Genomic DNA, 25,089 nt, shown 5'->3' with positions numbered 1-25,089 from the left:
AATAAGCAATTTAAAATTATATGCAAATACAACTACTTATAGTACATTTGTACTAGACCTTCAATATTGGCCTGGTTTTGTTAGGACTACTTAGGAGTCCTAACTTACGAGTTAGAACACCCCTACAGGATCAATAGAGCTCTTTTAACAAAATTAATTAACAAATCCAAATAGTTTTATTCGCATTGATGAGTGATCACAACCTGCAATTTATACATGGCGTGGGAGCCCTGACTGAAGTAACTGCACTACAGCGTCATGGTTGATATATGAATATACGATCCTGACCTTACTATTCATTTTAAAGTTACACGGGATAATTGCATATTATACGTATACATCACAACATTCACAACTACATAAATATCATATATTATGTATATACGTAAATATTTATATATTTACAACAAGACTTGTCGTCCTGCAAACGGTTTTCGTTGACGACCGCAACCCACTCATCGATCGCGTCTCTCCTTTTAACAAGCCCCCGACTCCGCCACCGCTATACACGGCTCCTGTCGAGGAGGCAGACGCAAGTCTCACGCGCGCGCATGACGCCCGCGCCGACGCACATACTCGGGCCAGAGTATAGTACTTACACGAGTAAACTTACAAGTTTCACGTGCGCATGTATAGGAATACAGTTGGAATATTAATACGCAAGTCTAGAATGGTGTGCGAATATTATAGGTATAGCGGTGGCGCGCCGATCATCACTGCTGAACAACAACAATAACAATAATGCGCGCGCTGTTTCGAGTTGTTGATAAAACTTTATAATAATAATGACAATATAACTGTGTGTATGTGTATATTATATAGTGTATCGATATAATATAATATAGCGTAAGGAATTGTGTACAGCAACTATCACTAAACACGCGTGTTATAACGTATATATTATATAATTATATGATATAAATATATACGTGAGTACACAAAATATATTCAGCATATATTCGCGGGCGGTGATCGTCTCTGCTGCAGTGCTTCGTGATGGACGAGAACCTGAGCAGGGGCTATGTAGCCCTGGGCAAACGCGGCAATATTTGTCCGCTGGCTACGCCTCCGATAGACAACATGGGCAAGACTTACATGGCCATGGTGCTGGCGGGCGCGGGTTTTCTGTTCCCATACAACAGGTAACCTTTCATAATCTAGTAGGTATAGGTTTTCTATAATCTATACGACTAAAATAGTTTAAGATATTTGGTATACATACCTATTTTATGTATAATGACTATTTATATACATATATATATATTAAATACATAATACAGTCTACAGTTTTCCTAATTTTGGAGGAAGATACAAAATAATTTAGAAAACGTCCCTACCACCAATATAGTTAAAAAAAAAACATCCCTTTAACAAAAAATTAAGTAATAACCAATTACAATATAACATATAGTATCGTGAGCCACAGGATGTCATACATAGGTAAGTACTTACTTATTTATGTTTTATTTGACACCCAGTGCAAAGACATATCCTACAGAGGAAACAAAGGATCAAAGCTCTTTTCCAGAAAACACGCCTCACTACCATACACATTCATTAAAATTTTCCATTTTTTGAAAAAAAAATTTAATTCAATAAATTAACTACACTGTCATCTATATTATTAAGTACATTTAAAAAATATAAGTGCATTTAATACATACAAATGAGTACCTATAGCTAATAGCTATACAGTCGAGAGAAATTTTCCACTCTAATTTCTTAAACAAGTAAAAACTTGGCTTCGTTCCAGAATCTAAAAAGCTGGTCCAACTACATCATGTAATATGTTTATTGGGTATTCATAAAGAAATTAGCATAATAAATACTAATAGCAATAATATCATGGTTTATCGTTTGATCGCTTTGCAAATATTTTAACTATTAAACTGCGTCACAGTGTTTAGATTTTCTAATTTAATAAATTAATTGGATCTTAGCCATTTTTAGTATTAATAATATATGTAATAACTAATAAACTAATTACTTATAGGTAAGTCATAAGTATTAAAATACAACATCGATTACTAATTACTATATTACTATGTAATAATATACGTGCATTAGCCATTAACACCGCATAACTTATTAGGTACCTAGTTATTAACTATATAAATTTGTTTACTTTGAAAATGTAGACAATACAAGTATATAATAATATTATACATTGTAATCAGTTAAATTAATTTTAAGAAGTAAATAAGGTTAGATTACTAACTGAAATTATTATAATATTGACATATAATCTGATTAGAACTACAGCTATTTGGAAACCTGCATTGTCAACATAATACTAACTAATATAATTATATTAGTTCAGCTATTTACATTAGTTACATATATTATTATAAATATTTATTATGTTTAATATGTAGGTATATATATAATATGTTCTTACTTCTAAATTCTATAAGAAGTCTTTACTTTTGTCTTATCGCCATCCTACAAATATAGTTAATAAAATTGCAATAAATTAGTGTTTAGCCAAGCCAATTATGATCATTTTATCTTACGTTAAAAACATTTCCTGTGTTTATTCGTATGTTTTTTCAATATTTTTATTTTTCAACGAATTATAAGTATGTGTACCTATGTAAAATACCTACTAAAATATTATACATTTTAAGAACACTGATAACAGTGATAACTCATTTAAAAACTAAAATATTGTAAAAAACTGACACAAAATAACGCAGATAGTATATTCTTACCTTTATGTTTTACTACAGCTTATTAACTCCCTAAAATAGAAAAATATTAAAGCTAATAACACAAAAACAAAAAATAGGTTCTGGTGAACGCATATTTGCTTCCTACATTTTATGTTTGAAAGATGGAGACAATCCATAAGTATACAATATCATCTTAATTCTAATCGTTATTACACATTTTTAATCTCAAAATTATATACACCTATATATATTATTTATACATTGTAGACAGTGTTTTTGTAATAGGTATATGTAAGTACTGGGTATAGGGTATACCATATAATATGCCAAACATGAAACTTTTGTAAATTTGGTTTACAAACGTCGGTAACGGTTCAATATGTGACCAACAAATCTTACTTACTCAACCTACAGATAAGATTATTATTTATTTATCGTAGTTATTGTCACTATGATCATTTTATTCTATTTTACTTTTGTTCTCCAATACTTACATCATTAATCCTTACCTTTACTGTTCTCGGTCAATATAGTCCCTTTATTTAATTCGTATACGAACGTTTTGTGAATTTTTATTGTGATTTCTATTTTGCTTGTGTGCAAATTTGTGTTCTGATCCAACATATGACATTTACTATTGGTCACCTATATAGGCATATTGTTATTAAAAATGAAGTGGCACTGGCACATGTTCAATATTTAAAAGACCGAGAGTTATTACTGGGTGATAATCCAATAACATGTTACATGTATAAAGGTAAAAAACGGTATTGTATAGGTATATATAATGGCTATAACTGGTGGGATTTATAAGAAATAGTAAAAAGCGAAACTTTGCAGATGGCACTATGAAAAGAGTTGTAACATTAACGATGTACACAGGCGCGGATCCAAGGGGGGGGCCATGGGAGCGATGGCCCCCCCCAAATATTATGAAACGAAAAAAAAAAATCATCATATTTAAAAATTATATTTTTTTATAGCTACTATGAAAAAAAACTGTTTAGGCTGTTATTTCTTAGTTTTTATGTTCATCATAAATATTAAATAATAATAATATATTACTATATTGTTTTGCGGATCGTTGAATTGTTCTATTTATAATTCGGTAATTTCTAATCGCGCCGACTGACGACATGACGGGCACCGGTCGTCGTCTCATATCGTAATCGCCCGCATTGATATGTCTACTGTTATAACTTATAAGTTATAACTTATAAAATATATTTTCATTCCGTATCATTCATTTTGTTCTGTGCAACTATACATGAACTACTGAGTACTGACAACGAAGACAATACATTTTAAAAAATGGTACGTATCGTAATTTGTATTAAATACATTTTAGTTTTATGAATTTATGATATTAATATACAAATATAATATAAAATTATGTAATTATAACGGAAAACGTTAATCATAAACAATTAAATAGGTACCACAAAACAAAACATAGGTAACGATTAACAAAATCTACAATATACCATTAAAACAAAACATAAAGCAAAACTTAATTTTAGAATATCATAAAACGAAATAAATTAAATTATAATTCATGTACCTACTAAAAGTTATAATATCGATCAGTTTTGAAGAAAATTTATTTCATGCGATTTATTTTTATTAAATAATATTCCGAGTTATCCAGGCCATTTGGAATTGCCCATTCCCTGCATCAGTTGTTATTTTGAAATTGAATAGGTACAAAATAACATTTATAATCAATAGTATTTATTATTTAGTATTAATTATGGTTTATATAATATAATATACTAAATAGGTAAATTAAATATATTTGGATCAAAATAATGATAATCATTTTATTATCTATCATTATTGAATTATTCACAGGCACAATCATCAAATGAAAAAAGAACTATAAATTCATATTTTTTACCTGCTAAAAAACAGGTTTTAGAAAATGATACATCCTCTTCTCAATTAACACATGACATAATATTGACGTCCGAAACATCACAATTTCCGTCTCAACTATCATCATGCTCATCACCAACTCCATGCCCTTCTTCAACTCAGACACTACCAATGTCATCAACTCAAATACCACAAACTTTTTACTCGACTGATATAGGTCAATACATTGGAAATACTATTGATGATTATACAAAATGTCAGCTTCTTGAAAATCCTTGGGTGCCACCAAAAGATTATGTGTTTCCTTATTCTGAACATATAAAAGGAGGAAAACCGATACGCCGGTATGTCGGTCATCAACATTTGAATTCTTTCAATTGGTTGGTGTTTTCTCCATCGAAGCAAGGATTATTCTGCAAATATTGTCCAATTTTTAATAATCTACACAAAGGTGGTTTTCAAAAAAACGTAAATTTACTAAAACTTGTAACACAGCCATTAGTTAAATTTGCAAAATTGTTAGGTGAAACAGGGGATTTAAAACATCACGAAAGAACACAGTACCACAAGGAATCTATAGAATTTGGTAAAAGTTTTTTGAAAACTTATCATAATCCTAATTTAGAAGTACATAATTTATTAAATACTAAACGTTTGGCAGAAGTTAATGAGAATAGAATGCGCCTTATTCCAATAGTCGAAAGTATTTTATTTTTAGGCAGACAAAACATTTCACTCCGAGGCCACAGAGATGACGGTATGTTATTAACAACGACTTCAATTAATACCAATAACCAAAGTACTTCTTTAAATGAAGGAAACTTTAGAGAACTATTAAAGTTTCGCGTTAAATCAGGTGACAGTGTTCTTGAAAACCATCTTCAAAACACTTCTTCAAAGGCCACATACATAAGTAAAACAACACAAAATGAAATTATTGAATGTTGTAGTAAAGTAATTTTAAATCATATTCTATCAAGAATTAAAAATGGCAGTGGTTTTTACAGTATCATATTCGATGAAACTCTTGATGTGTCAAAACGTTCACAAATTAGTTTGGTGTTAAGATACATTTATAATGATAAAATTAGAGAAGATTTCGTCATGTTTGTCGATGCTTTTGATGAAGCTTCGGCTCTACTAGAAGAAACTGAAGATAACGAGGAAAGTGAAGAAAAAAAAGAAATTTCAATAACTGGAGAAGTACTAGGTAAAATTATTATCAAACAAATAAATAGTATTGGTCTTGATTTGGAAAAATGTGTGGGTGTAGGGACTGATGGATGTAGCGTAATGGTATCAGAACTTCGTGGAGCTGTTAGTGAAATCATTAAAGTAGCACCTAATGCTCGCAGATGCCCTTGTTATAATCACTCGTTAAATAATTCTATATCACAATCTTCACGTGTCAAAAGTATCAGAAATCTTATTGGAGTAATTAAAGAAACTGTATCATTTTTTTCTGCATCAGCTAAAAGAACAGTTGTTTTAAAAAAATATGTTGGGCATCAATTGATTGGTTTATGCGAAACGAGATGGATCGAAAGACATGAAGGAGTAATGAGTTTTATGCAAGATATGCATAACATTATTGATGCATTGTTAGAAATTACATCATGGAAAGACTTGAATACTTCTGGAAAAGCTAAATCCCTAGCAACAGTATTATGTGACAGTGAAATTATTGTTTCACTTTGTAGTCTCTCTCATATGCTTAGCTACACTCTTCAACTAAGTAAATGTTTTCAAAAAAAGTCTATTGATTTACATGAAGCAGCCAATATAATGAAAGATACACTAAATATTCTGTCAGAATGCCGAGAAAATGTTTCTACTCGGTTTAAAGAAGTTTATAAATCGTCCGAGAGTATAGCTAAAACTCAAAAAGTTGATTTGAAAATTCCAAGGAATTGTTCAAGACAAACAAATCGTGCAAATTATCAAACAAATAGTACAGAAGAATATTATAAATTAAGCATATTTATTCCATTATTAGATAATGTCATTAATGATTTAAAAGCACGTTTTTCACAAAAAACACTTGAGTGCTTCAATCTTTCATATATACTTCCTAACAAGTTTATAAATGAAAATACAACTTCATATTCATTAAATAAATCAGAAATTATCTTAAAAGCATTAGCAGACGATTTTCAAGCACTTCTTTCAAATGATAAAGACATGGTATTTACTTTATTACGTTCAGAATTTAGATTATGGAAACAAAAATGGAACCGTGAAAAACTTGAAAACATTTTAGTAAACTCCATGTGTGTTACAGAAATACTTGCAAAATGTGACGAAGAAATATTTCCGTTAATCAATCGCCTTTTGATCATTTTGATAACTCTTCCGATAAGCAATGCAAGTGCTGAGAGAACGTTTTCAACACTACGAAGACTCAAAACATGGCTGAGATCAACAATGTCAGAGACCAGATTAACTGGACTTGCTCTTTTAAATATCCACCGTGATATTGGTGTAGACGTGAATAAAGTCATTGACATGTTTTCAAAAACTAACAGAAAATTAGATTTTGCTCTATAATTTTTATTTTTATTTCATATTTCATATTTTTTGATTGTTCTTAAATAAAGAGTTTTCTTTTCAATGTACCTACCTACGTGTTTTATATTTGTAGTTAAAAGTTTATTTCTTTACAGTGTTAAGAAATATTTATATGGCAAATATGGTATCTAATAATTATAATATAATAGAATTATTAAATTGTATGTATTATATAATGTCCAAATAAAACATGGCCCCCCCCTAATAATTGATCTGGATCCGCGCCTGGATGTACAAAACGAGGTTCTCGTGACATAGGTCGCGTATTGGACAGCAAATCAGTGTGTAGATCGCATATATTTAACCGTTACCCAAACGTCTTCCAAATGAAAGAAGTTATATACAAAAAAATTACAGTTAACGTTTTTTTTTTAAATTTATAGTTTTGTCATGGCTGTGGATTATTTCCAAACTAAATATCCTGTTTCGATGGTAGTTTTTGACATGACGATCGTGTACATTATGGTAGCATTTGTCGCTGTCCTCACCAACAATCTACTCGTCGAAACACTGTCTTTCACGTGTCGCATCAATATCGGTACACATAACACCACGAGACGATTTCCGTACACCATAACTGATCCCAATAGTACATTTTTGTTTGTATATTTATATATACTAATATTTATACAGGTTATGGACTGACGATTTCGATGCTATTGTTTGTGGGTGCCGTGGAAATTTGGTGGGATGAATTATTTACACTGGATACGTCATATTGCCTCAACTTGATTGCCATTGGACTCATTGCATGGGGCGCGACAAGTAAATGAATTTTCAAAAGAAATCGATTTAAATAAATTGTATAGCTATATGTACCTGTGCGTATTTTAATTTGACAGTTCAACAATCCAGTTTTTATGGCTACACCAGTATACTACCGATTAAATACACGCAGGCCGTCATGATCGGAGAAAGTTTGTATATTCTTATATGTCCTATATAGTAAATAGTTTATATTATGGTATGCATGGTTAAAATACAAAAAATCGAAAAAAAATACGATTAAAACTTCTAATATAGCACTAAATGCCAACATAGTTATTAGTACTATACTTCTAGATTATTTGTTTCGTATTAACGTAGTTCAAATATTTATTTGAGTAAAAATAATAGGTAATACTGAGCTCCCCTTAGCGTGATGGCACTCCAAAAACGAAAAAATAAATTTTGAAATTTTTTTAATAGAAAACCAATTTGTAATAATTTGTAACCACTTAATCAGGATTTTTAAATTAAGTCTTAACCCAATGTTAAACAAATGTTTTCCTATAAGAGATACTCAACTGAGCACCCCGAGTTTAAAATATCAACGTACCAAAACAATTATTTATTGTAGATTAATGGGACTTCCAATTATTTGTAGGTACATCAATGCAAGAAGAAGAAAAAAATTTTGAAGCTACATATTTTTGTAATAGCTTTAAATAAATATGATGGCCTACCTAGTCATAACAAACAATAATACAAAGAAATTTAAAAAAGATTCATTATGTGTCAAAAGCAAAAAAATTTCCAGTCTAATAGTGTCACTATTTAGATATAGATATTTAATATTTAACAATAAATTAAAAAATAATAATTTTGAAAACAATTTGTTAGAGACTAATGTCTGATGGTATGGTAAATAATTTTAATTTATAAAGTTCATTTAAAGACTGAATAAAGTCTATTTTGTCCCAACTAGAGACTCAAATTATAAGTATTGAAATAGAATTTAACAATGCGCAGTACGTACTATATATATTCTTGGAATAGCTGAAATAGTTTCTTCGACGGTAAATTCTATGAAACTTTTCCCTTACTGGTCTATAGTATTATGATCGGAATATTTAGTTATGGTGAAAAAACCACATCAAGCAGTGGAATATTAAATGTAATTTTAATAATCTAAAACACAGCTAGAATATTTAATAACACTAACATAATGCCATAATCAGCGTTAATAATATTGTTGAAAAATTAGATAATTTCTGTAGGGGTAATAAAAATAATAATATTAACAATAAATAATACTCATCTTATATGAGCAAAATATGTTCCAACTAAAATGTATATGATGAAACTTCAAATACAAACAATGTAATTTATAAAATAATGTAGTTGCATGTGTTGCTATAGGCATGGGCGTCCCCAGGGGGGGGCAAGACGGGGCACTTGCCCCCCCTGGAAAAATGTTATTTCCACAGTAATTGGTAAAATTCCTATTAAGAAATTAGCTTCTAAAAATAGATATCAACCTATGTTGCTATAATATGTCAACGCACGACTATCCATGAAAACTATCATTAATAATAATCGGATTATTTTATCTTATCGTATTTTTTGATTGCTCACATGACAATAAATTATTAGCTGTTTGCTGTTATATTGTGTTTCTTATTGTGTCACTTACGTGAACATATACCCATCATTATTATTATACGCGGCGTGTGGATACTCCCATCATTTCCAACGCAGATTTCGATCGAAACGACTGTCATCGTATTCTAGCAGCAATAAAATATTAAAATCACGACAAGGTAAAATCTTTTTATATTAATTATGGACATACGGAACTTTTTTAAGAAACCTAAATTAGACGATAGTCCTAATGGACCGTTAGATAAAATAAAAAGTTTAACTATAGACACTAATTCCACAAATACAGTTGATATTACTGACTTGAGTAAATGTGGTAGTTTTACTGAACACATTGAAAATGTTGATGACAAGGAAGTGGCTTATTATAAAAATGATATAGGACATTACTTGACAAATGTAAATATTAACGATGCTTTAAAGTTTGATATTTTGTGTAATCCATGGGTACCACCTACTTCATATAATTTTAAAAACGATATAAAATCGGAAAATGGTCGTCCATTTAGACACATATGGCTGGAAGAGAATAATACGTGGTTATCGTATTCAGCTATTGGAAGTGTAAAAGGAGCTTTTTGTCGAGTATGTGTATTATTTAAGCCAAATGTTCACAGAGGTATACAGGGAGGCTTTATAATAAAACCGTTTACAAAATATAAAGATTTCCATGCTTGTAGTCGATCACATCTATCTTCACAATGGCATCTTGAGTCTACAACACGAGCAAATGATTTTTTAAATGTTATGAAGGGTAACAAATTAAATATTCTTGAACAGACAAATTCAGGTTTACGAAAACAAATAGAATATAATAGACAAAAATTAAAACCAATAATTTCAAGCATTTTGTTTTGTGCAACTCATGATCTTTCTTTACGGGGAAAAACATCAACTTCAGGCATATTTAATGACCTTTTACTTTTTCGGATTGAATCAGGTGATGAATTATTACAAAAGCATGTATCGGAAAATGCGGGAAATGCCAAATATACATCACCTCGAATTCAAAACGAAATTATTTCTATATGCGGAAATTTAATTAAAAATGATATAGTTAATTTAGCTAACGCAGCAAATGCTTTTTCTGTTATTGCTGACGAGACAGCAGATATTTCTGGAACAGAACAATTGTCAATAGGAATTCGATTTTTCGATAAACACTCAAATCCGCCAAAAATTAGGGAAGAATTTTTAGGATTTACTCCATTAGAAAAATTAAATGCTGAATCCGTAGCTACAAACATTTTATCATTTATGACTGACTGTGGTTTAAATTTAAACAAACTTTATGGGCAAGGATATGATGGTTGTGCTACAATGGCCGGACAAGAAGGCGGTGTTAGTAAATTAATTCGTGATAAATATACCAAAGCATTATTTTTTCATTGTTCTAATCACAGGTTAAATTTAGTTATAAATGATTTAAATAAAATAATGACTATTCGTAATACTACTGGAACTATAAAAGATATTATAAAATTTTTCCGTGAAAGTACGCTTAGAAGAAAACTTATACCTAACATACCATTATTTTGTGAAACACGCTGGTCGTCAAAATATAAAAGTATAAGAGTATTTTCAGAAAATTTTATTTTAATAATGACAAGTTTGAAATCATTGTCAAATAATGAAGTACATTCAAATTCCAATACGAGACAACGAGCTCATTACTTATATTCTGCAGCCTCAAATTCATCATTCTTAATTTCTATGATTACTATAGCGAAGTATAGTGCTATTTTAGAACCTGTGACAAATATGTTACAAGGTGTGTCAGTAGATCTATATAAAGTCAGCGAGCATATTAATTCATTACTAGTATTATTCAATAATCATCGAAATGACGCTGATAACATTTTCCAAATATTATATAACGAAGCGAAATCAATCGCCACTGATTTAGATATTATCATTACACGTCCAAGAACGGTAAAAAACAGTCACTAAGAGCGAACTATGAGACTGAGAATTGTGAAGATTATTTCCGAGTATCAATTTTTATACCATATATTGATTCAATTTTACAATCTATAAAAGAACGTTTTGAAAAAAAAAACGACAATGCATTTTTACTACAATATCTTCATCCCAACATTTTTAAAAAATTGGAGAAAAAAATTTATTTTGAGAGCATTGAAAAAATTTTTGATTTCTATAAAATTGATAATCTACAAGCTGAAGCGGAAAGTTGGTACAATTTTTGGCAAAATAAGGACTGCCAAGATATTGATTTTATCGATTTGTTAAATTGTAACTGTACGTTTTTTCCAAGTATAGCTGTTGCGTTGGAAATATTTTTATCTCTTCCGGCTACAAGCTGTACAGCAGAACGTTCTTTTAGTACATTAAGGCGTGTTAAAACGTGGTTACGATCAACGATGGGTGATGATAGACTTAGTGGAATATGTATGTTGAGTGTTCATAGAGAAAAAATAAATAATTCAGATAAAGAAAAATTTATTGAAAATGCACTGACACAATTTGGTAGAGATTGTCCACGGAGATTGAAATTTATTTTTAATGAAAAAGAATAAAGTATACCTAATTCATAATTGTAAATATGTTTTAATTGTAATAATGACGAAATGTAATAATATGTTACTTATTGATAATATTATACTACTGTTGATGTGAATCTAATGAATTTAATTAAGTTATAATAACAATGTATTGATTTTTTTTTTATTTCTTTAGGTATTCCTCAGTGCTGAGTTGAGCCATTATACTCATTATACTATTGTTTAAACTACTGTTATATAAATACGTATGGCCAATAAATTATTATTTTTATTCTTATTACTATAAACAAAATGTATAAAAAAATTTTCATTTATTTTTTAAATTAATTTTGCCCCCCCCCTAGAAAAATGTCTGGGGACGCCCATGGCTATAGGTCATAGACACATATACCTCTTGAAGAAGAATGTGAACAGACTAAAACAAGTTTTTCGTGTAAATATATAATAGAATTACACGAAGCGCTCAGCTGAGTATCCTTTAGAGGAAATAATATAGGTACTTAAGGTTTAGGTTACAAATTCAAATTTTGCGTTTACAAATTATTATAAATTAGTTGTTAATTACAAAAAAAAAAATTAATTTCACTTTGGAGGTGCCAGATTGTTGGACCTGTAATACTAACTATTGTAACAACTAATTTCAAGGTGCTGCTGGGCTTTGGGTGTCCATTGACAGAATATTCACAAAAATGTTGACGAAGGACTTACGAGTAAGCACGTTCAGTTTCTTCGTGATTAGCCATCTAGTAGTGATGACGTCGTGCGTGCTGTTCCAAATAGTGCAATCGTCTGATTTCGTCAAATTTTATATTGCCCGCAGTGAAGACTCGAAGAAAAAGATTTCATTGGAACCAACAGAAGAATATGTAAGATAATAATGTTTATGTGACATACATGCATCAATATCAATGTAAAATAAAATATAGTTAGTTATTATTTCAATATTAGTTATATATATACCAATATATAATATAATATATAACTAATTATATATGTTAACGGTAATACGTTATTTTATTAAATAACTAGTTTATAGTTATTCTATAAGATTCTTAAATATGATTGTTAATGTATAAATTACATAGTTTTACTAGTTAATATATAGAATACCAGTTGAGTTTTTGCTAATGTATGAAATTCATAACCATCGTTAGGTAGATAACTGGGACTGGAGACTCCAGTCTGGAGTAGATAACAGACAATATTTGTTGCCTTTGTCGTTTTATTATTAAAAATAATAAGATAGGTACATTAAAACAATTTTACAATTAAGTTTATGTGCAGAAAAGATTACGCTCAGTGACGTCTCAGATGAAGACATTTGTCTTTGAAAGGCATCCGAATCCCGATCACTATAGGTCAAGGGTTTTTAAAATACACATTTCAACAAAAGAGTTCATATGTTTGAAAAAAAGTAACTCTAAATACCATCCAAAAAGTTAATGTATAATAAATAAATTGTTATTTGTATATATAATAATAATTTAATAATTCTAATAAATTGACGTTACATGTACAAATCAGAATAATTGACAACCTATTTAAAAATGAATTTATTATGTACGATATACCTATAAATTCCAAATAGTTTTAAATACATTAACTAAATCGTTATTGTTAGTTTATAAAATACCTATCTAGTTAGTTTGTAAAATAACAAGTTGAAGTATGTATTTATGGATTCGTTCAATGGTACATTAACTTAAACTTTAAAGTACCTACCCAATACCCATAATTCTATAAAATAACTAAAGTAACAGAATTTCATACATTAACGCTAACTTCGCTAATATAACATACAAATTTAACTATATAATAACCTTAATTCAATAGAAATTTAAGAATGTGAATCTGAAAATTAAGCTATACAATTTTTGGGGTTCAATAAGAACCGCCTCTTCGTGGTGGTCCCTGGGTAACAGGTAGATAGAAATAGTTTTGAAGGAAACGACTGACGTCCGACTCTTGAAGCAGTTAATGGCTTATTGAATTAAAAAGAGATATGATATGATAGATTTATGTTCCTAAAGGTGCGTGAAGGTGGCAGATCCTGCCTCATACCTAAAAGTTTTTTTTAAAGAATTCTAAATTTTTCTAGTTCATTTTTTTTGTAATTATATGTAATTTATGTATATTTTAATAACCGTATTTCAATATTTTATTGTTATATATGTATATAGGTCGATTCCGAACAATCTCAACCAGAGCCATTTGCCGAAACTAGTTTGAGTACAGGAAAAATATTTAAAGACGAAAATGCATTTAGCTTTGCAAATCCGATGTATGATCCGAACTCAAATAGTGTGCCAACATATAAAGTTGAAGACGTAATGATTCACGTGGAAACAGGAAGTTCTTTTAAGCTACGAAAATCTACCTTATCTGAATTTTGGGATTCATTTAAAAGTAAATAAAAATTAACAATGTAATAATCCAATGTTCCTATACTTTTTATTTTTTAGTTACCTATTATATGGCTATATCATGTTCATATTATCGGCTAGAATGTTAGAATTTAATGTAAAAATGTATTAATTTAAAATCAACGTAAATTTTTCAATATAAAATGTCGATGTCCATACAGAATCTTAAAAAATTAAAATTATTTTTACTACATAATATATTTAATAATTATACAATTGTATTAAAATCTAAGTTTATGATTTTGATATTAACAACAGGTGGATATAAACTAAGAAAAGAAGTGTCAAAGATTATATGGAAACAAATGTTGGCAATTTTTCTATGTTACTTCGTGACGCTAAGCATATACCCAGGAGTACTTTCCGATCTAGTTAGCCCAAGATTCGGCACGTGGATGCCCGTACTCGTGATGACCGTATTTAATTTATTCGATCTTATGGGAAAGGTAAATAGTATGCGTATGCATAATAATTTTATACATCAACATTATAAAAGTTATATTTCGAAATAATGTAATATTAAAAAGTTGAATAAGCACATTTCGAGTTTTATAACTTCAAGAATTAAAACTTAACCTCTAGTATCTGTTTTGACTGTTTAATTTACTCATATAATTATATACTAAATACAGCAGTATGGTTTACTATATATATAAATGGTATAGCCTACAATGAATATATATATATATATATACATGTTGTATAGTTTATAGTGTTTATACGTATAAATATATATCAATAATTTAAAAATTACTTTTTTATACCTATGTTCTATATTTCACTGTGTATACCTAGTTATTAGGAGCGTATTCGTATGAACGCTGGGATGACAAAATACTGAAGAGTACCAAAAAACGCTTATTCATGATTCCCGCCATTCTACTAATCGTAATAGTTCAACATCCATTCCACACGAAAATCATCAGTGAATTCATGATTATTCTGCAAACAGCCGTGCTTGGCGTAACCAATGGCATCACTGGCAGCGTTCCAATGATATTCGCGCCAGCTAAAGTTGTTGAAGAACGACGAGAACTTGCAGGTAAATATAAAAATATCATTTAGTTTCATAGGTACTTATATAAAAATTATAAAGATATAGAACATCAGTAACGTAACAAAGGAGAATCAGAGAGTGCGGTAGATACCGCTCGGGCACAAACACTAGGGGTCCAAAGCATGTTTTTGTTTTAATAGTATAGAGTTTAAATTTTATTTTAATGGCTAAAAACGTGGTTGAATTTAATTTTAATTTTATGAACATAATTTAGCAATGAGTAAGAATAATATGTAACCAATTCAATTATCGTGTGTACGGATAATAACGTCATGTAATCTAGTAAATCCAGCACCCGGCGCGAGGCGCCAAGATTCATTTTAAGCTCCATGCGGCTCCATGTATTACATCTATATAACTAATACTATAACTATAACTAAATTTTGTAGAAAAAGAAATTAATTAGTTATTTTGTTCAACCTCTTTTAGTAAGTATACCCATCAATTTCGCGGTACAGATCTAAATTTTACATTTTTTAAACACATACTACAAAAGTACAAAACGTCAGTAGTTATTATTAGGAGTGTGCCCACGTATATACAATATATGTTGTGCATCATGGTCCATAAAGGTTCACCACGCCACTGAGTAAAATAAATTAAGTAGGTAGGTACTTACCTGTATAATATAAGATCGGTTAGTCGGTCCATTGAAACATTTATAAGACATGGGCAATAGGCATATTCCGATATGTTGTATAATATATTATAATAAGAATAACTGAATAAGGAACAACTTCAATATACAGCCTGGTCGATTTATTTCTTTTCTGTTGTCACTCGCAGGTAATATAATGACGATATCGTACATAGCCGGCACGACGGCGGGCAGTATATTCGCATACGTGCTGGACAGGATCATACACTACGAGATCGGCTTCTCGGTCAGTTGGGCCGGCGCCGATTATCACAAGACGATGGTCACCGGCATAACGACGAATCCCATCGATTTATTCAACTACAGCCACGTTACAACTGACACGATCAACCACACGGGGTCGTCGCCGCTGCAAACGACAGTCACACTCGGCACGCTGCTGTTGACGTCGGCCGCGCGCAGCATCAATTCCACGACGACCGCGTTCCCAGGATAATCTCGACTGGTGACACGGCGTGTACATGCAACACAACACCCACACTATTATATTATATTACCATATTATAATCGGTTTTTTTTTTTTAATTATTAATGTTTTATTGTATTTTATAATTATTTATAATTACGTTTGAATGGCGGGAGGTCGAAAAGTCGAGAGTGGCGCATGGCGGCTTATTTATAATAATTATATACCTATATAGTGCTGTACTGCTGTGATATTGGTGTCATCGTTTAGACCCAAAACCTCGATTGTTATTTTTAACATGCAACTAATGAATGAATAGGGTTAAATTGAACGGATATAGGTGTTGATGTTCAAAAGTTACGTTTTAAAATCTTTACACAATTTAAAAAGTTGTTATAACGGTAGGTATAAAAGGTATAGGTAGCTGTATAGGATAGTACGCTCTTACAACATATAATAAGGGCCTTAATAAAGGTATAATGTGTACGGGACTTTACGATGTATACAGTGTACTCAATATTCTTGCAATTATCATGCTATATAGTATATACATACCTATAAAATAAAATACAATATATTTTAATATACGTTGTCAGAAAGAAAAAAAAACGATTTTTCAAAAACCTCACTTTCAAATATTTAAATGCCTTTGTTTACCACTCGACCCTTTCGGTCAATTAATATAATTAGATAATGTTGGTAACATCATAATTTATGAAGTTTTGAAATATTATATTTATTAGTCTCAACTCAAGTAATATGTTTTCGAGATAGATATAATATTATAAATTTATAATGTATTATGTATATTATTTTATGCAAGATTTATATTTATTTACGTTTTGACTTACGTGACTTTTCGATTGACCTGCAGTGTTATAATACATTATAATACCTAATCGTATAAATTACATATGCGTCTATAATTATTAATATTTAAAACATTCAATTTACGTGTACCTACATCAGTCCACTGCAATAGGTAGGTAATTAACTATCTATAATATCTTTATGTTCACTTTATATATCTGTCATATACAGGTACCTATAAATACAAAAAGCTAAAAGCTAATAATAACATGCTAAATGTTGCTGATTACCTACGTGTGTTTCATTCTCTTCTTATACTTGAACTGTATAATTTTGTACGTTTTTGTTTTATTTTTTTTTGTTTAATACCTTATCATTAACGTTTGAAATAATAGATAAAATATTTCATTTTTTTTAACGTTATTGCAGTCACTAAATCATAATACTTACGAAATGTGTTTCTATTTGCTAGTTTGTCTAGGTAGATAAACACTGTACAAACGTTATTTTACGTACCTATATGCTACCGCGAACATTAAAAATATAGCTCAACAAATTGATTGTAATAATTACAACATCAAATTATAAATATTAAATAATACATTAATACCAAATAATTTATAGATATGTAATTAGGTACCTACCTACTTCTGCACTCATCATTGTACATAATTATAAAATATTTGTGCCAATTATAAGTTATACAATTTGGAATTAGATTTTTACTATGAATACACTGTATGTGTATAAGTAAATTAATAATAAGGTGTAGATAGTTGAAAATTATATTGATTAAAGGAACTTTTTTTATTCAAATAAACTCATCAACCAATAATGAAATTACATAATAAATCAAAATATAACTTATATAATTGTATATAGTAAAATAAGTCAATGAACACAATGATTAAGCAGTAATGAAGAGTAACATCATAGGTTCCTAAAACAAAATGTAGGTAAGTAAATAAAGGTATATGCAATTTATTAACATTTACAAATGTTTTTCCATTCATTTTTTTGAAGTACATATTACAAGTCATTAAAACTCACTTAATTTATACTGATTACGGAAATGTTATTCTTATATTTTATTTGTAATTTACTAGCTGTAATACTTGAGACTGGTTTGATAAAAAGCATTTGAGGTCTTATTTTTTTAAGTTAACTTTATAATTCTTATAGATCTTTATTTATCATGAAAATAAATATATTTACAATGAATATGTTTTTTTTTATTAAACCTAATTCAAAAAGTAACAAAAATGTATTATTTAATTCAATAAATAATTGTTAAGTAAAAAGGGGCATAATTCTATATTAAATCTCAAACAAAATACGAATAACTATTGTTTAGAAAACTATAGTTCTCAACAAGAAGATTGGTATACATTTTTTAAGTTTCAAGAATGAAAAAAAAATCAATTAGAAAGTATGCACTATTCAATGTTATTAACTTATAAATTTTAATGAATTCATAGATCATAAAATGTATTTTCCATGTTCTATTTTGATTAAAGAACATAAAATAAATCAACTTAAATACATTTAAATTAATATACAATTGTGGTATTGATACAGTAGTTATCTATTTGTCTGAATTTATATTTACAAAATATTTATAATTAAGGAAAAATTCCATCTTTATAATATAAAAATATATAAATATACAATGATGCAATGCAACACTAATTACATTTTTCTAATTGTGTTAAAAAAAAAAAAAAAAAATCAATTCTATGTTAACATAAAAATTATTAAAATTAATTAGTTATTTAAAAATTTTAAAACATATTAAGTAGTATTACATTACTTTATTACTAGTACAATATACCTAAGACATAATACCAGTATTTATAATATACTGTTGATGACTACAAACTACTACTTATCATCTATTAAAAGATTCATAAAATTTAATAAAAAGTTAATGATTTTGATTTTAAAACTTTCTAAAATAGTATGAACCCTCACATAAAGGTTCTCAAGTCCTCAAAATAAAATAAAATTAACTATTTAAAACATAAGGTGTATAATGCTTGTACAAAATTAACATATTATACACATTATTCAGTAATATTTCAAACAAATAATAAATTTTTAACTTATACACCTAAAATAGTCAATTAAAAATTATAATTGATATATAATTGTATACAACATTTACTGAATAAAGTAATTTTAGTACAATATAGCATTATTCAACTTACTTTTTTTTTTAAATACATACCTAATATTTATAACATATGGAATAATTATAATATACTTAATAAATATTATATATATCCATATTAGTCTGATAATTTGTCTTAACATTAATAAGAGTAAAAAAATTAAAATTCGAAAATTCCTTCACTTACAGAGACATAATCAATCAATCAAGTCAACTAATAAAAACAAATTAACTTAAAATTCAATATAAGTTAAGGCATAAATGACTTATTAATGGTAAAATTAATAAATTCAAAATATTTTTGGTATTAAATTCCACTTCACCGTGTATTGACGATCCCATGTATTACCATATTGTAAACGGGCATAGGTAGAAATACGCACACATTTGTGAGACAAAGTAATTATGTAATACAATGGATATAAAAGTACTGGCCAAGATGCCTGTAAACTGCTAAGATTAGGTTCAAATATCGGCAAAATTAAGGCTAAATGTACAATTATAGTCCCTATGTAATTAGGAAATCTCACATATGACCATAAACCATCTACAATAATTCTCACACCTAAAGACAAAATTGTATTCAAATTAATTAATTATAAAATATTTATAAAAATACAATTTAAAACTTACTTGAAGGCCTATAAACAAATGTTGAATTTACTTCATACTTATACTTAGTAAAATCACTATAACGTTGACAGATGTAGCCGAATAAAAAGATAATTGATGAAATACTCAAAATGATGTAATTAACAGGTCTAAAAATAAATACAATTTGAGATAATGATATTATGTGAAATACTGAAATATAACAATTAACTTACAAATTGTTTGAAAGTAAAATTTGAATGGGTAAAAAATTGATAATTGGTTGTAAAAATGTTTGAATAATAGTCCAATATCCATCTTTTTCTCTTTGTAAATAAAATGATGATAATAAATTAAATTCAAATATCAATTTATCTAAAGCATACAATATTTGTAATCCAGCAACAAATAAAAGATTAATGTTAACTGGATTTTTAAGAGATTCGTTGATCACAAGAGCATTGAATAAAATCTGTAAAAAAAAAAAAAAAATTATATAATAACAATAATTATATTATGCATGTATGCATTAAGCACAATAAAAAAAATATTTATTATTTTTGGTAAAAACTTACAGTCATTAATATAGAATATCTATAAAAAGCCAATTTAATATTAATAGGTCCCAATGTAGGATTATTTGTTGTTCCAATAAATAATTTTTGTACAAAATTAAGAGAATCAAATTTGTCTATTTGATTAGTGTATTTTGATTTAATATACAAAATTATAGAAATAATAAATGTACATAATACTGATGCTACGACATGAGGTACGGTCTTTTTAGTAACTATTTCTAGAATAAAATTTATTGGGCACTTATAATAATCCATTGCCAAAACAATCAAAGCAGCTATAATTAAATTGATAAATCCTAAAACAAAATTATTTGTCATTAACATTAATTAAACAAATTATACTTATGAGTACAACAAACCTGAAAACCTATAGTGGTTATACTTTAAATCATCATTCAGTAATGCTTTAGATTTTTTTGCCAAAGGTACAAGTGATATTAACAATTGAACTAATACAATTGCAGCTGTCCATACAAAAACATCTTGATCATAATAGTTAGCTAATCTTAAATAACCTCGAGGAAAAGGTATCAAATTTCCCTTCTAAAACAAATAATAATAATAAGATTAAAATCATAGGAAAATTATGAAATTTAAATATATTAATTACAGCTTTTATAGCAATTTTGGACAGGATAACCAATAATGGTAGTAATATGGTTAATATGATGTTGCCAAGTAATCCTCCAAACTCTACTGGATAAGTCTTGTATTTTGTTTTATCAACTAATCGAGGTTCATCATCAGATTCATCATTGTAATCTATTCTTGATGATGTAGTAGACATCTATAAAAAAGTTTTAAAAAAATAATAAAAATATATTCAATTACTCTACTCTAATGAATACAATTAATATCATTACATAAAATAAATTTCAAATAATTAATGTATACGTGGTGGCCAATGTACAATAATGAACAGTGTTAGCTTAGCATAAAAAAGGCATTTTAATTTCAAGTTCAAGTATTATTTCAAATATATATTGAGAAAGGAAGGTTACATAATAAGCATCCCCAGAGCATATTAAAGTAAAAATATGTTTTCCATCCAGCGAAGAACATGCTAATTTTATGCATCCCACAATTAAAGAACAGGTCTTGGTGAAATGGTGGGGATGCACAGAAAAACTGATTGAACAGAGTTAATGTATATTTTAGATATATAAATATTGAAAATTAATTTAACATATTCAATTATTTTCATAAGGTTTCAAAATAAATTTTAACTTGGGTTAGATATTTTATTTAAATAATTTTGTTATTATTATTAATTAAAGAATTATTATAATATTGTACTTGTTTTTGTGCATGATAATAGACCTTAATCAGACCTTATTTTTTTAAAAAATGTACTATTTAAATTTCAAAATATTTAAAAAAGACAATTCTATATTTTAAATAAATAATATATAACGGTATGAATATTTGATAAAACTTTGATTAACAATACATTTTTACTGTAATATCCTAACTTTTCAAGATAACAATATTTCTATAAATTAATCCAAAATAGCACTTATCTATAGTAACTTATTGAGTTAACTGAGTTAATAATAAACTATTTTAATATAGGACAATCCACTATACTAGAGCCCATACATTTAACCTTTAAAGCATCATATACTTTCCCTACCTAACTACCCAAAATCACTAGATGTGTTTAACACTCAATATAAATAATATAAATGTTATGCTATCACTGTTAATATAATATTATTTCAAGAATTAACATCATAATACATTATATACCTATTATGTGAAAAAACCTATGAGACGTTAACACCGTTAAAGAACATCTATTTTTTAAATTTTTTAATATTTTATTTATTGTTATCATTGTGGTTGAAATACATACATTATCGCTTATTTTATCCATAGCGGGACTAATCCTTGAGTTAATAACTTCATTTGCGGGTGTTGGGCTCTTTCTTGAATTTAAATCGATAGGTTCTTCAGATTTTCTACCTGTAAGCCAATATTAAATATAAATTAATTAAGTAAATTGAAAGTGTCTTACAAAGTTTGGCTATTTTACTTTTAATTTCTTTCTTTTTAACTGGAAGATCTGTTTTAGTTTCATAACGTTCTAGGACAATTTTTGGAACTTTTAAACTCTTATTAACTGATCTGGATCGAGTTCTTATTTTTCTCTCTACAGATTTACTTTTGCTGCGGCGAGGAGTAGCTGCCCTCTTAGCTTTTGATGGTGTAGCTGCTTTTTTAGCTTTTGATGGTGTAGCTGACCTTTTAGCTTTTGACGGAGTAGCTGACCTTTTAGACTTTGAGGATATGGGTGGGTCAGCATCACTAGGTGAAGCAACTCCATCCCGTCTTGTTCTTCTAGTTACCATCATGGTAATCTTAAAAAGTGGAAAGTAAATATGATTTATTAATCTACAAGTTGTACAATAAAATAAAATAATTATCCCAATATTATAGAACAAACATTTACCATAAAATACAAGTAAAAAAATCAAGATTATAAAAATAATAATCTTATAGCTCAGATAATAGTGGTTTTCAAACAACAAATAAATATTAAAAAGTTGATCCAAAAACTAAATGAAAAATGAAAAACATGTGTAATAGACTAACAGCGATTAAAAAGTACAATGGCAAACTAGAATAGTACTATTATATAGCACAACATTGATTCAGTCATTATAGCTGCACATAGTACAAAACGGTGCAAAATGAAATTTGTGAACGGAGGGTGTGAAAAAATTCACTGCATAGGTATTTTCGACTGAAGAACAGCGACGTTGACTTGTTGCCAAATCGAAAATAAAAAAAAAACCCTGCATTTACAGACCCCCAGGAGATCGCCAACACGAAGAATCTCGTACGGCCTCCATAACATTGGAAAATATAAAAAGCGATGACAAAATAATCTTTTCCTACCAACAACCCTCAAAAATGGTTCAGAGTGAGTAAGCGTTTTGTTTGTATAAAATCGCCGATCAAAAACACGGGAATTGATTTCCGCACAGGAAACGAAACACGCGTGTCGCATGATTCTTACCAGTGCAAATTTGCGTCCACAGAAATAAACGTTCCCGTTAAAAAAAAAAGCTGTTACTTACTGCGGGGTTGGTCTCAGGATCACTTGAATGAATCGAACTTTCAAAACGCGGCAAAAGCGAAAACGAGGGAATCTTAAATTTTCAACTGATCAGATTATCATGTAAACGGTCAGATCCGAAGGTAAACAACATCGATGACGCCGCGCCGGCGCACGCTATTGGTGAATTTTTTCGAATCTGTTGTGTTTACGTTCCATGAGAGGCTGGTTTGTTTGTCTGTTTACTTGTTTATTGTCCATCCGTCCGTTATAAAAAATTGGTTTCCCGCCTCCCGCGGGCTTAAAATGCCTAACGGACAATCGGCCGTACGCGCGTGCGCATAGCCGCGTTACACCGTCGCGGGAAGTCGGACCGCGGCCGGGAGCCGGTTTATTATTGCGCCTAAACGTATTATTATTGTAGGTATTTTAAAACGACCTCACCACTACCGCCGAATGGCTATCGTAGTATCGTCATCATCCGCGGCAGCGGTGGCATACATAACCTTCGCCAAGATTTTTAACACGTTTCGTATCGGTCATGAACCACGATTTGATTGTGTATAATCGAAATATTCGTAATTCACAATTTATAATAAATAATATAATACAGCAAATTTATATTTAAAACGAGTATTTGATATTTCCTCAATATTATTTCGTTTAGTTAGTTTATTTTAGTTGGTTTATCAGTTGTATAAGTATGATTACTAAGATATATCTGCTATTTCATGTTCTCGAACAGATAATATAGAATTAGTAAAATTATGAAGACATTTTAATGACACAAACTTAATTAATTATGTACAGCTATCACTAAATTGTGTTAATATGATCACTCTGTATATAAAATAGTAGGTAGACGTGTATACAGTATACACAACCTATACGTTATGGGTTTATGACTTATGACCACGGACTAAGATAGACTATCTTTTAGTCCGTGACTATGAGTATATGATTAACAATTATACTATATAGAATATACGTAAACCTCCGTTGTTGAAGTCCAAACTCCAAAATGTAGTTATGTGGTTTGTCAATATTGTATGGTTTTTACTGTTTTTAGAACGTATAGAACGTACTACCGCACATTTCCTATCTCCTTTAATTAAAAATATATTTTTGAATCCGGGATAATAAAAATTCCACAAAAGCTATACAGTGTTAATCTCACTCACAATTGTTTTTCATACAATATTTTAGTACTAAAAAAATTTAATACACACTGGATTGCAACATTGATTTTGCAATTTATTTTACATATATACCTACTAGCCACTATACATACATTTATTATCCATTTATTAATTACATACTTACATATACATCAATAC

The 25,089-nt window shown here is 28.9% G+C and overlaps 2 protein-coding genes across 3 annotated transcripts; one reads left to right on the top strand and one right to left on the bottom strand.

Annotated features, from left to right (window-relative positions):
- The first annotated feature begins 629 nt into the window (after window positions 1-629).
- Window positions 630-18,573, top strand: LOC114122221 (equilibrative nucleoside transporter 4). Of its 2 annotated transcripts, XM_027984813.2 has the most exons (9): window positions 630-1,142; window positions 7,499-7,653; window positions 7,749-7,880; window positions 7,958-8,032; window positions 12,644-12,864; window positions 14,179-14,404; window positions 14,680-14,867; window positions 15,217-15,463; window positions 16,265-18,573. In XM_027984813.2, exons 1-9 carry the CDS (start codon window positions 997-999, stop codon window positions 16,570-16,572), a joined length of 1,698 nt encoding a protein of 565 aa, XP_027840614.2. In that variant the 5' UTR covers window positions 630-996; the 3' UTR covers window positions 16,573-18,573. The 2 variants fall into 2 exon arrangements, with proteins under 2 accessions (XP_027840614.2, XP_050058573.1); XM_050202616.1 differs by lacking the exon at window positions 630-1,142 and having other exon boundaries at window positions 7,548-7,681.
- Window positions 18,318-24,112, bottom strand: LOC114122208 (delta(14)-sterol reductase TM7SF2). The gene is made up of 9 exons (XM_027984798.2): window positions 23,775-24,112; window positions 22,727-23,051; window positions 22,547-22,656; window positions 21,302-21,478; window positions 21,051-21,234; window positions 20,689-20,987; window positions 20,350-20,585; window positions 20,156-20,283; window positions 18,318-20,087 (listed from the first exon to the last, which is right to left on the bottom strand). The coding sequence occupies exons 2-9, from the start codon at window positions 23,043-23,045 to the stop codon at window positions 19,813-19,815; spliced, it is 1,728 nt and encodes a 575-aa protein (XP_027840599.2). The 5' UTR covers window positions 23,046-23,051; window positions 23,775-24,112; the 3' UTR covers window positions 18,318-19,812.
- Between the last annotated feature and the right edge of the window lie 977 nt (window positions 24,113-25,089).

Source organism: Aphis gossypii, chromosome 1, assembly GCF_020184175.1.
Source record: "Aphis gossypii isolate Hap1 chromosome 1, ASM2018417v2, whole genome shotgun sequence".
Taxonomy (NCBI): Eukaryota; Metazoa; Arthropoda; class Insecta; order Hemiptera; family Aphididae; genus Aphis; species Aphis gossypii.
The sequence above is the reverse complement of the archived record's forward strand: the minus strand, read 5'-3'. Positions and strand labels throughout refer to the sequence as shown.